The 14,486-nt window shown below is 37.5% G+C and overlaps 1 protein-coding gene across 1 annotated transcript; it reads left to right on the plus strand.

Moving 5' to 3' along the window:
* The first annotated feature begins 5,979 nt into the window (after positions 1-5,979).
* LOC123517604 (small EDRK-rich factor 2-like) lies at positions 5,980-14,038 on the plus strand. The gene is made up of 3 exons (XM_045277870.1): positions 5,980-6,118; positions 8,444-8,526; positions 12,802-14,038. The coding sequence occupies exons 1-3, from the start codon at positions 6,112-6,114 to the stop codon at positions 12,907-12,909; spliced, it is 198 nt and encodes a 65-aa protein (XP_045133805.1). The 5' UTR covers positions 5,980-6,111; the 3' UTR covers positions 12,910-14,038.
* The last annotated feature ends 448 nt before the right edge of the window (positions 14,039-14,486 follow it).

Below are 14,486 nucleotides of genomic sequence, written 5' to 3' on the forward strand. Positions count from 1 at the left end.
TGTGTTGTATTATCCTTTATATCGTTCTTAAAACATGGTTTTTTGGATGTTTTGATGTTTTAAAGTCGTTTTAGAATACATTTACCATTGAAAACATTCAGCTGCATTTTTCACGAGAGATTCCAGAGTTTCTCGTGGATACCTCTTTAAACTTCTGCTTATAAATCAGTATATCTTATGAGAATCTCTTTTCTTTTTATTGTCAAATTTTAGAGCAACAAAAACAATTCAGTTCAAATGATGTAGCACCAACGTAATTAAGAAACTTGGGATGGTGATCCACGCAGCTTTTGTGGTGGAGGTGCGGCAGTCAGCACCTTCGATCACGCGATGAGTGCGGCACTGATGTCATCTACGTACTACCACTGATGTCAGCCGAGCTAACAGGTAAAGCCAGGCATTAGTAGCAGTCTGCAGGATGGACATAACATGCGGGTCACTCAACACCACAAGTTACAGGATATGTTTATTGTTCGCAGTGACATTTGATCTAAAATGATCCTTTACCACTACGGTGTCAAATCAAGAGACGCGGCTCTCTGACCTATACTGCACTGACCATACTGAGAGATAGGGAACTACCTCATACACCTTCCAGTCCCAACACGTTTCAAGACAATGATATGGTATGGTATGGTGAGAGGTATGGACAGATGTGTGAGAGAGAGAGAGAGAGAGAGAGAGAGAGAGAGAGAGAGAGAGAGAGAGAGAGAGAGAGAGAGAGAGAGAGAGAGAGAGAGAGAGAGAGAGAGAGAGAGAGAGAGAGAGAGAGAGAGAGAGAGAGAGAGAGAGAGAGAGAGAGAGAGAGAGAGAGAGAGAGAGAGAGAGAGAGAGAGAGAGAGAGGAGGATAATATATTGTATATATCGAGAATGCTTAAAAAACTTTAATAACATTTTTGTCATATTAACAGACACCCCAAACAGCGGAGGAGTGGAAGCGTGTAGCAGAGGGGTTTTCCAAGAAATAGAACTTTCCTAATTGCATCGGAGCAGTTGACGGGAAGCACATCCTGGTAAGGCCACCACCTGATACCGGCTCCTTCTAATACAACTACAAAGGAAGCCACAACATCGTGTTAATGTCTGTCTCCAGTGCAGACTCAAACTTCATATATGTTGACGTGGGCACTAATGGAAGAGTGTCGGATGGTGGAGTGTGAGATAACTGTTCCCTCATCCAGCATATTGAAGCAGGATCTGCGGGTATGCCAGATGATGAGGTACTCCCTAACAGCTCAAAAATATTACCATATGTGATCGTTGCTGATGATGCATTTCCTCTGAAGCGTCATATCATGAAACCTTTCTCTCATCAAAATCAAAACCTTGAGCAACGTGTGTTTTCCTGTCAAGAGTTCGACGCACCGTAGAAAACGCATTCGGAATACTTGCTAAAAGATTTGAAGTGTTTCATAAAGCCATTAACCTTGAACCAAAAAAATGTAGAAAAAATAGTTCTTGCTTGCACTGCACTACATAATTACCTTCGCAAAGCACCTGTCACCCCAAATTTGTGTTCGGATGCAAATATAGAAAACACTGAAGAAATCCCTGGCATGCTTCCGCTCGAGTATGAAGAACACACCTCCACCATCAACGGCACAATTGTACGCGATCTGTATATGAAATATTTCAATGAGGAAGGTGCTGTGATCTGGCAAAACAGACATACATGAGGCTAGGTTACAATAACTCATGAGTAAAATTATAATAGTAATGTATCACAGAAATCACCAATGTTGCATATTGAACATACTTTACATTGCTTTGTTGACAAATGTATTATAAAGGTGGATTGTGGCAATAAAGAATATATGGCCATGGTTTGGTTTTTCGTTTTTTTTTCTCATTCAAAGACAGGTAAACAGACAGATATACGACAATTACGTACTCACCTCATGATCAGACACTTCTTCAGGCACATGAGACACTTGGCTATCCATACTTGAAACGGATTCTCTCATGCTGTCGCCATCGTTGAGGAAGCAGAGGTCATCAAAACACCATAATATGGGGGTGTAAATGTCGTCACTACCAGCCCCCGACTTCTTTGATTTCTCCAGTTTTCGTAGCTCTCTCCTATATTGACTACGGATGGATTCTATTTTTTTCTTCACTTCAGAAGCAGTAACAGATAATCCACTTCTATTAAGTCCTGCCGTTATTTCATTGATGGCCGCGACACGTTTGTTCCTATCCTTGTACACATCAGCCTTGACATTCCATAAGCATGAATTTTGCCGGTATAGTTCTATTAGTAGCAGGGTCTCTTTTCTGTCCCAGTGGCAACTTTTCTCCTTGACTGAGGTACTGCTGGCCATGTTAACAGGATAATTGAGAACTTTTTTTTTTTTTTTTTTTAGATTTTTTGGCCATCACTCTGTCTTGGGTATTAGGCCATTTTTATTTTATTGTTTTTTTGTGATTTTTATATTTCTTTAAAATTAGGTCTTTTATTTTATTTTACATATATACAGTTTTTTATTGGTTTATTCATTTATTTATTTTATTTATGTAGTTTTTTTATTTATTTATTTATTATTTTTTTTTTAACATAAAATATCCACACACATTCTCATGCACGCTTCATTCACACAAGGATCTTATACCTATCTCAAAACTGTTGTCCTTTGTCAGGGCATGGGGGAGGGAAGGATAACTCACAATCACACAGGGTGGCTACGTAGCATCACTACGTATTGCATATATACATGAACTGACGGACTTTGAAAATCCTGTAACCAAGTGACTTTGTTCGTCGTGTGCCTGGCAGCATTGTATACTTCCACACCAGACAGTGTCTGACTTTTCGATGCTGCGAACACGGACAGTGTCCGGTACACCACTTGGTGCTTGCTTCTGACGTCATCAGCGAGCCTTTCCGCTTTCCACTGGTAATTAGTAACAATTTTGTCCGTCGAACATTGTTCGATCGTGTGGACGCACCTTTAATCTCCCCGCTTATTATAGTCGTGAGTATTCTTCCGTATATGGCCCATACCCCTTCATCAGAGATTTAACCCATTGTGGAGCCTTTGATATACAGCACAGTCATTTACTTGATAGGGTGTGGGTTGGCCGAAGACAGGGTAGAGCGTCCCAGTGTGTCTCAGCTGAATCAATCAACTGCAGTTTCATTTTCTTCAGCTATCCTTGTGACTTTCTGGGCAAAGCCAAACATTAACGTCGGCCTCCTTCCTTTGAGCATTGTGATCAGGGCAAAAGGTATTTGTAAACTTTTCTTATTCTCAGCACCTCAGTATACACTGTAAGCCACTGTGGTATCATGGCGTCGCGTTTCCCTCAACGTATCACACATAACCAATGTTGCTTTCCGCAGTGGTTACACTTTCAGCTCCATGAGTGTCTCTTAAATGAAAATAACGATGATAAATGTAAATTCCTCAGCATTACAATGGGGTTGGTACGAGCTTGGTTTAGTTTGGCGTCATCAGTTTCTATACAAGGAAGAACTTACTCTTGTATAGTGTAATTCTTGAAGTCCATGTTTCACCACAAATTATCTAAAAGTTGAAGATTACCATCCGTCTAAGCTTGAACATTGATAGACGCTGTCTTTGACGTCAAAAAAAAAAAAAAAAATAAAATAAAATAATAAAAATAAAAATGAAATAAGATACAGCATGAAAGCAAAACATTTTTCATGCCTTGATTTCTTTCTGGGGATAAGAGGAAATTTCCTGTTGTTTATTCAGTCCTTCCATAAAACTTGTCCATTCAAGTAAATGTGAGTACTCCCCTCACAGTGCAGTGTCTTTTTGTGTTCCCGTGATCGGTCTGGCCAGCAAGGCTGTCGTAAACTCGATCGTTTCCATAACACACACTGTATATATTGATTAGTATCACACCTTCCTTTACCTTGCTATTTCTGAAGAACTGCACTTAGTAGATAACCCAAAGAGACCTTAATGTCGGAAAAAGAAATCAAATTAATATTACCAGTATATAATAATTCAATGATTGGACATGATATCAAAGGGTCATAAGGTTACAAGTGGCAAAATGGTATACCAAAGTAACCACAATGGGCACTACAATAATACAATGCACTTCTCTTTCCGCGTGCTCTCCAGACTTTCATTGGAAGCTAACTGCACTTATCTCCTTAGCAAGCATCGTTCATTGACGTAGAGCAATCTAGGTTATAGTGGCCAGGTATACTCTTCAGCAGCTCTCTATATGGCTTTCTTATCCCTAACATCATCTAACTAGCAAGTGTCTGATTCGTGACGGACATCTATCGGTCGTGCCAAGATGAACGTTATGTATACCCGGAGGTCTGTGTAATGTGGCGGTGCTGTTTTTTTTTTTTTTTTTTTTTTTTTACTTCTAAAGGGGATTGTACAGTAAATTTTTGCACAAAATGTTGCTTCTAGTTGCCATAACTACACTATATCTTGTGAGGGTTGATGCAGATAGCCTACGTAAAGTTCAAGACGTTGGTTGTTCTTGTTCTGATGCCTCTTGACGGATAATTTATGATAATGTTCCTCCCGAGTGCGCCTGAGTCCTCTGTCAACCATCCCCCCCTTGGTGTAGTGCGTTGTATTGGAAGATGGTTACTTTTTGTGTGGGTAAGTTTTCTTTGCTAATTTCAATCTTTAGTGTCACACCAAAATGTTCTGCTTTTTGTAGACACGCTGGCAATGGTGACCTCTTCATCTGCAATGTCTTGTTTCGACTACCGAAGGGTTTGAAAACGGATGAAAGATTATTATTACTAGCGTGTATTGGCTCCTGTGTCCAGTCTGAGATGAGATTTTAATTGTTCATATTGTATTGGATTATCTGGTTGGAATAAATCTGCACAATCATGCGTATTCAGTCATTCATGAATACTGCAAATAAAAGCTGCTACTTTCTTGAAAAGTGTTTCTAGCATGCCCAGGTATTCAAGAATTAAATAAATTTGATACTGAGTTGCAGTTTCAAAGAGTATAATGCTTGACTTAACCGAGTGAGAAAAAAAAGTGACAGCTTATTATATAGTAACAATAAATCTACCATAATTCATAATACTTAAGATAAATTACAAACATATTTTAAAGTTGGTAGCGCAGAACGGAAGAAAATAATTTATAGTAGTTATTCATTTCTATTATACGTTTTCTGTGTTGCAGTGAAAGTTAACATAGTAGGTATAACTGCATTATCATCTTCAATATATGTATAACACTTGCCTATAACGTATCAACACTTCTTATATGCAGTATTTATTAAAATACGTTATTTGTAGATGAAAAAGATGAGAAGAATCACTTAAAACTGGCCTTACCGTTTCCATGAAATCTAGGTAGGAAATTGTTATGGTTTGTTACTCTCTCTCTCTCTCTCTCTCTCTCTCTCTCTCTCTCTCTCTCTCTCTCAAAGGCAACGTGCTAGATCAGAACCAAAACAATAAAGGCATCCTCTGGATAAGAAGGCACATATCTGACGATTTCTGAACATTGCGAGTTGCGCAAAAAAAAAAAAAAAAAAAGCCATATACGCATAAACTTCTTAGTGGAGAGAGAGAGAGAGAGAGAGAGAGAGAGAGAGAGAGAGAGAGAGAGAGAGAGAGAGAGAGTGAAATAGCGAGAGAATAGTGAAGGAAGATGGAGAGGGAGACAGAGGTGCAGATATAGATACACCTTTGGCAGAGTTACAAAGAATGGGAGGAAGAGCAGGGAGAAGATGCGATGGATAAGAACAACTGGAGAAAACTCGTATATAGATGACACCAAAAACTAATTAGGGAAACGGCGATAGATGAAAGAGCGGAAGAAGAGGAGGAGGAGGAGGAATGGGAAGTTAGAACATCTCCAGAACTTTCTCTCCAACGTTATCGACAGACTTTTAAAAGACCCCCTTTACAACTTTCTTTGATTATACTATCCTTTATATCACTAAAAATAATCTTAGTGCAGCGATTTGGTGTAGATTTTAATTATAGGGGGTGTAGTAATGTGATTTAGGAATATATATATGGAGCAACTATTTTGACATTTGGCACTCGTGGGTGAAGGAAAGAGTCCAGGCAACAGAGAGGTGGAGTGCTTCTTCACATTTAACCTCGTTTCTCCTGCTGGAAGTGGAAGGCAAAGAAGAAAATGACTCGTAAGTATGCGTAACCGTGCAGGGGATTACGTGAGCCTTGCAAAGTCACGAAGAGAGTGTAGGGGAAAGGGTGAGGAGAGAAGGAAGAAGGTAATGGAGGTCAATGTGATGGTGGCAGACATGATAATTTCTCCCGTATCTTGCCATATTTTCCTCCTGTGTATATTTGGACGTAATCGTCGGAGATTAGGACAGGTCTGCCATGAAAGAGAGTAGTTAAACATTGGCAGGTAGTGGAAAGAGAGCGAAATTCACAAGAAAACGATCCGTAAACGAAAGTTGAGAGCAGTTTCTCTACATTTCGGTAAACAAAATTGCATAGGTTGTTAAGATTTTCCCGCCTGTTTTAAACACCTTTACCTTGATATTGCCGTCGTTGTGGTGATCATACAGCACTGTTCGTATGATATCGTGGCTAACTTGGGAGGATAAGAGACCAGTGACCTTGTGCTTTCTAGGGTGCCCATGACTTCAGTGCGTGGAATTAATCGGGATAAGTCCATCTAGGGCAATACTAACCAGGGTACGTGCTGAGCGGGTGTAAGGGTATCCCTGCAATACCATTCAGTCAATGTGGTGCTGTTATTGGTTGCCTTTTTATTGTTTACATACATGGTTGACCCCTCACATTGCGTCATGGCAGGAAAATTGCGCCACACTCCCCGCCCTGCCACGCCAGCAAGGTAGCAAGTCCCTTAAAGAATGTTAACTCGGACTTCCATGATCCTCTCGACCTTAACTTTACTTGCACCATCTAACAGGGAATTAGTGTGTGCACGTTCTCCTATCTGGTGCCTTAATTGTTAACCTCTTTGTAGCCATATTCATTGTTCTTACCCTGAATTACCACCCCACATAACTGATGAGTTCTACACATTCCACCATTCATGAAAGTTTTATCTTAAGAGTGTTGATGGTTCAAGGACAGGAGTGTGCCTGAGTTCACAAACTTTTTTTTATCCTCTTCATACAAGAAAAGTCTTATGATTGAGGGTAAGAAAATGTACTTCAAAGTGAAGCAATCATTGTATATGTGATATTAGAGAAATTTAACCAGTTATAATTGTCATAATTAACAGTACACCTTGTACTCTTTTCTTAAGCTTAAGCTTGTAATGAGCAGTCTGAGGCAACACAAGTGGCTGAAAAAGAATGCACTATGGCTTGTACTGAGGCAGTGCGAGAAACAACCCTGCTATAGATATACTAACCATGACTTCTGATGTAGCCAGAATGGTCAAAGGCTTAATTTCCTTAATTCAACCTACCCACATAATCATATAACATGAGATAGATTATCACTGTCAAATACATCACATAATGTGGATAGGGTATCATTTTGCATAACCATTCTGGATAGAAGATTATTTATTATTTCAAATGGAAAAAATATTGATATTATCTTGGGCTGCTTGATGTTTCCATTATTGTCATGACTAGGGCCACTCATCTTCCTTTCTCTTGAGCTGCTCTCTTCTTTCTGCTGCACATGTTCAATTATTGATGCATTGATACATGCAGAATAATGCACTTCTTAAGTGTTACCATTGGAGTAACATTATTATAGGTGTACTATTTTAATAAAATGATGTCATCTTATACACACTTTAAATTGAAGAATTGTGATATACACACTTATACAAGCTTAAACAAATATCAGAGGTAGGGGAACCATCTGCTCTTACAAGTGAAAAGTTGATATAGGGCTGCTGTGTCACAAGAAAGTGGTAGTGAAGACATCAAAGGAACTTGAATTTTGCAAATCTTACTTACAAGGATACAAAGATAGTAATTGGTGTTGGACTACTTGGTAAATTTGAGGTGTGATTCATTATATTAATTTTGTGTAATCTATTAACTTTAATATGTTTTGAGACGACAGTTGGTAGGAAACCTGAGCTTTAGTAAAAAGAACATGGCGATTGCTGTTTATTCCTGCACTCACTGTTATTTACTTATTTATTTATTTATTTATAATATATCATTTATTTATTTCAACTCTTTCCCAATGCACAGCAAATTTTGGAAGCCAGGGTTTTTGGATGGGATATTTGTGTAGTTAGATATATTGAAACTGTATGGAGAGAGAGAGAGAGAGAGAGAGAGAGAGAGAGAGAGAGAGAGAGAATGAATGAATCATGTCATCCCATTACCCATGAAAAGTTGTGATGAGATGTACTTATGAATTGTTTCTTTGTTCACCACATTGTGAAATATTTTGTAATAAATTTGACTTATAGGGAATGGCTAGATATAATTTTGAAAATGTATACTTAATGTAAAAGTGTAATATCAGCAGTTCTTTGAAGTTACTACACTTTACAGGTGGAAATCAGCGTGAATTAGCTCGTGCTAAGAATGCCAAGAAGCAGATGGAGGCTAATAAAGGACAAGCTTCTGGTGATAAGGTAAGCCACCTTACCTGGACTTTGTTAATGTGGGGGAACATCAAAAGATTAATAGCTATATAATTGTTTCAAGTCCTTTTAAAGTTTTTGGTATTTTTTTTTTATTCATTTATTTATTTTTCCTCTCCAGCTTGTGAGGGATTGTTATGGAACAGAGAAGATATTGTTCAATGTGGATAAAAGATAGTAGTATATTTTTTTTAGTGTAGGAGGGTATCATCCTTATACAGGCAATCCCCGCTTAATAAAGGGGCTACGTTCCTGAAAACCCTTCGTTAAGCGAAACTTCATTAAGCGAACCGATTATAACAAGTTTAACCCCTGACTTGAACTTCCATCGAGAGTAAACAAAGCGAGAGTGCATCATAGTACAGTGAAAGGTTTAATGAAAGAAAATAATTATGAAGTTAAAACATTTAGGCAGTTTAATTTAAGTCATTACAATGTACACTAATGTATGTATGTACATAACTTTATAATGTAAATTATTTTAAATTTATGAAGGGAGGAAAAGTGAAACGGGAAAGATACTAACCGGCAACCTGTGGAATGTAAACAAAGGGCGCATCATTGTATCACATATAAAACTTATGTACCACATTTCCACAAGGCTTTCCATTTTATCCATTGTAGAGTCACGAGTTCAGGTGGTTTGTTTAGCTTGCAAGGAAGATACGGTGTCACCAGCCTTCTTAATAGAGTCTGCTGACTTGAAAATAGTAGAGACAGTAGATGGAGTCAAGATGGTGGCGAGCAGTGTTATTAGTTCTCTCACCTCTCTCGTGTCTGTGAATAATATCCAGCTTCACTTTGAGAGTAAGAGACTTCCTGGTCTTCTTAGCAATGCTAGGCGACCTTGCAGGGCGTTTTGGTTGTAAGTTGAGCGAGGGAAGATGAGCTGCTGCTGACGCTGTTATTGCTTTGAACAGGGGGAGTGAGTGGTGTGCGTGTTGTATTCAAAAGCCTGTCAGCTTGTGTGATACGGCGGTGCTTTCAAACTTGGAAAAAATTACCTGGATAAAATTTTGTTAAAGTGAGTATGGTGTTCGTTAAATGAGCAGATGGTAGTAAAATGAAACCTTCGTTGTAGCAAAATTTTGTTGTGTGAACCATCGTTAAGCGGGAGTTGCCTGTATCTCTTTGATATTTTATAGTTCATCTTTTTATTTATCTAATGTTGTTGGTACACAGGTGGTATTGATACAAACATATTTTCCTTAACCCTAAAAGGACAGGGGCATCCCCTGCAGATAGATATCCTTCCTAGCCAGGCTAGTTTTGACAACTCAACAAAAATAGGTAATTTTTAATCATCATTTTTCTCAACTCTGCCTTTACCAAATGCTTAAAATAAAAATGCATCACCCTTATCAATCTCCTGCAAAACCAAACTCTCTTAATGATGTGGTGGTTCTGTGAAGTGATGAAGTTAAGTAAATTTTACCATTTTCTCAGCCTGTTCAGATGGTTGTGTGCCTGGCTGGATTTCCAGCTGGGTGCTCCCAAGCTCTCTTTATCTGTTCCCCTCACCAGTATTTTTCAGTGCCTCACTCACATGAATGCCTAAATCTATCATTTTATAGAAACACTAAGGGGAATAGTATTGCTGTCTGTCACTTATAACGTGTAACAAAAAAATTGTTATTGTCACAGTTCTGAGGATGTATATTAGCAAATCACAGTCTACTAGTGTTTTATTTTTTCTTTAGTAAAACCATTTTCAAGACTTGAGAGAGTAACTTATAACTCTCTCAGTAGTATTTTCAGTGTTGTTTGGGAGCAAATTTGCCCTTTGTGGAGTAAGTCACTGGTTGCTTATCCCTGTGAGAAGTTTGAAGAAGAGAAATTATCATTTTCCCCCTGTAGCCATCACTGTGGCTTATAGGACGCTGAGACTCAAGTGTCCTTTTGAGGAAAGGATATTTGTTGGCCCCAAAAATTTGCTTGGAAATTTGAAATTTAGCCCACAAAATGCAGGTCATTTATAGATGCCACCTGCCTTCTATGTTATCTCAGCTATAAATGTCACACACCCTTTAGGAGTTCATGGGGGCTAAGAGAGAGACAGGAGACAATGTACATATTAACTACCCAGATCCTATAAGCAAAATGAGGATGTCATTATCTAAGTAAAAATCCTACTATAGAAAGATTATAATTGAATGGCAGCTGTGGAGAATACTTGAATTACTTGAAAAATTAAAAAAATTGAATTTGCTCTGGTAAATTTTATTTATAAGCCTAAATAGCTAAAGAATAGTTCAGGCTTGTAAAGGCAGATTCACATGTGTCAATTTGCAGTTAGAAGTGTTAGCATAGCCCTGCTAACCGGAACATGTTCACACAGCAACTGGGAAATATTGGCCGGTTGGCCTACATTTCTTTTAAGAAAAATGTTCGTCTTGATAAAAGACTATGCACAATTGCAATCAAATCAATTCCTCACAGGTATTCAATCCTCACCCCACAACAACATCCTGCACAGAGGGAAACAGTCATTGGAGAGTGAGAGTGATCTCATTGAATGTAGTTCTATGAAGGCTTTTTTTTGCTGTACAATTCATTTTTTGTGTCCCAGACATGCTGTTTGTCCCTTACTAGCTTCAACATCTCTGCCTCTGGACGCCACATGTTCAAACGTTCCGTGATGTCACAATGTAAGCAAAGCCGCTAGCAGCTTAAAAAGACCAGTAGTTATATCAGTCTTGTTTTGCAGTTAGTATTTCCACCCATTAGGCACCAAAATTCAGCAATAACTCTAGTGGCTAGTATTTCCACCTGCTAGGCACCAAAATCTAGCCAGTAACACTAGCAGCTAGCATTTCCAGTCACAAATTGACACGCAAACCCGCCTTTAAATGCAATCTTTTACCCAAAGTTAATTGAAGATTGTGGGGAATAGTTGATATTTTCTATACAGTTGTTAGTAGCCTGATGAAATATCATGGAGTCTAATTTCAAAGAATGACAGTTCACATGTGATCAAATCTGTGTATAAATGTGACAATAATTAAGCAAGGGACTGAACTTCCTCTTTTTTATATTTGTTCCTGCATTGAGGCAGTGACTTAGAAAGACTACTTCATTTTTAAAAGCAACTTTCATCCTGGTTTGTAGATTGTCTGGTCATCATAGCTAAGAAACATTGACTTCAAGGATTGTGTTTGGCACAAAAATTGGCATACAGTAATGATTAGGAAAGAAACTGTTTTGAGGGAAGCTCAGTTCACCATACAGTATTTTGATGTTTAAAGGAAAAGTGGAATGCATGGATGGAAGGAGCTCATTTCTTTTGATAGGCTGCAGAGCAAGGAAAATTCTCTCTCTCTCTCTCTCTCTCTCTCTCTCTCTCTCTCTCTCTCTCTCTCTCTCTCTCTCTCTCTCTCTCTCTCTCTCTCTCTCTCAGCCACTCTTATGCATTGAAGATTGTTATGTAAGGAAGATTTCTTTTCAAGATTGTGTGATTACTGTATTATATACTTATATTGTGTGTAGCATGCATAGGTTACATTGCTTTATTATGTACTTATATTATGTACAGGTTACAATGAAATAGGAAATAACCTTCTGATCAGTATGATGTAGACAGAATCCACTCTTTATATGTCTGTCCATGGAAACACTACCGATTTCATCTCTGTCAGTCACCAGTTGTTGTTAACACATAACTTGTTTCAGCTATAGAGAAAGTTCATGTGTACTGTTGCTACTTTAGAAAGAGATCCTCTCAACCTTGGACTAACGCAATCCTCTATATATAGTTAGTGACAGAATAAATGTGTGGTGTGAATTTGCATTTAGAGATTTAATTAATGGAAGTATTTTTGAGTCGTTATTTGTTTCAAAAGTCATATATGTTCATCAATCTTCTTAAAGATATTCTGAATACTTATATCTAGAAGGCTAAAGTTTGACTACAAAATACTTCTTTTCTATTAATCTGTTCTACAGCTACACCTGTTCTTTTATATATACAATTACATTTTCTCTCTCTCTCTCTCTCTCTCTCTCTCTCTCTCTCTCTCTCTCTCTCTCTCTCTCTCTCTCTCTCTCTCTCTCTCTCATACTCACATAGTTGTAGTAGGTGTACAGTACAAACCAGTCACCCACCTTACCCTCTCACATGAATATCTTTGAATTTATCCATTACATCAAAAATTCTATAAATTTCAACTGTACACATTTGATTTGATCTGTATCCACTGAATGGGAATAGTGGAGTAGAGGAAAAGTGATGACTTTATATGAATTTAACATTAAATCCCTTTGCTGCAGTTGGGGAATAAAGGTATGACCCTTGAAGCTCGGAGACAAAGGGATGCTGAATTGATGCGACTGAAGCAGCAAAAAGCTGAAATGAAGAGGAATGAGACCAAGAAATAACTGCACGGATGGGTGCTGACCTTCTTGCAAATACAAGTGGTGTGGATCCAACTTTTGGTTTTGTGATAAGAAAGAACTTGATCATCAAGTTTTCAATAGTGTGCTACTCTACTCAACTCAGTATAGTTTTTCTTCCTCGTACAGTATAAGACACTGCTATAGAAAAGTAATAAACTAACCGGCAGGTATGGATATGCCAGTGAGTCTTACTTCAAGAAATGGCCTGTGTAGAAAACCTGTTAAATGGATATGGGCAGCACTGAGATGGATATTTGATTTCTTATGCTACTTGGCATCCTACACAACCAGTGACTGGCTTATTCAGTACTTAACATCATGGTATTAGGCTTAAAGTCATCCATATCTCTATCATTACTCTTGATTTTTCTATGAGATTTTCTTTTCTTTGATCTTTAAAGAATTTTAATCTTATTACTGCTAAACTGTATCAATGAGAGTCAATGAATTTGGTGTGAAATCTCATTGACTAATGTTTTGGTTATTGCTTTTGAAATATATTAACCTTTTTTTATTGTTTGAGTAACAGACATTATTAGATTGTTCTATACTTCATTCTTTCACTTTAATCTAAAATAAAAGCTAATGCTGAAATGTATCAATGGGAGTCAATAAATTTGATTGAAATCTCATTGACTAATGTTTGGAAATTCCTTTTAATCTTTCAAAATGTTAACTTTTATTTTGATAGATGTGAAAGTGTCTTAAACTTCTTTTTAAAATCTCGTAAGCCATGAAGGATGTAAATGTTCTGATTAGTCAGTTAATGTTTTTAAATCTTACATAATGATGCTTGATTCCAAGCATTATCCTATGACATACATAATATTACTATATTCATCTTCCAGTGTCTGGTAAGGTGGAAGAGTAGGTAATAGTGTATACTACATATAGAATAACATTACTGTATTAGTGCTGCTCTCAAGAATGCAAAGTGATCAATAAAACTTGCTTGATTGTGAAGGTAATACTTTTTAATGCTAATATATTCAATAATTGATGTTAAATTAAACATAAGCTTTGAGCTTGCATTATTGGAATCTTAATGTGTACTTGTGAGCATTTTACTCTTATTATTTAATTACTTTTATAAGTAAAGATGTAAAACTTATAGTTTTGATTATTATCCTGTGAGTGTGAAGCAGTCAAGAATATAGAGATGTACCGATACCAAAATTTTGACCGATTCCGATACCGATACCACCTAATTGGGCCGATACTGATACTACTACTTATAGTGATTACTGCACTGGACACCAGGATGAGTTGGTGGACGGCGAGCATTATCAGATGGGAGGCTTTGTTTTGGGGGATGCTGTAAGTCCTTCTGAAAACGTTTGTGAGCAATTCTAGAAGCTTTTTGAAGCCATTTGCAAAGGTAAATTACTCAGTAATTGGAATGAATATCTTCTCAGTCTTCTGATTCTTGTCAGTTATTTTAAATTCTTACTTCTTACTCCTTTAGTGACCATTTGGTTTTGTGCATTTTCATTATTAATTTTATTGACGATATTTTGGCGATCAAAAATATTTTTAAAATTATTAAAATTGTAAAACAG

Source organism: Portunus trituberculatus, chromosome 42, assembly GCF_017591435.1.
Source record: "Portunus trituberculatus isolate SZX2019 chromosome 42, ASM1759143v1, whole genome shotgun sequence".
In the NCBI taxonomy this organism is placed as follows: domain Eukaryota; kingdom Metazoa; phylum Arthropoda; class Malacostraca; order Decapoda; family Portunidae; genus Portunus; species Portunus trituberculatus.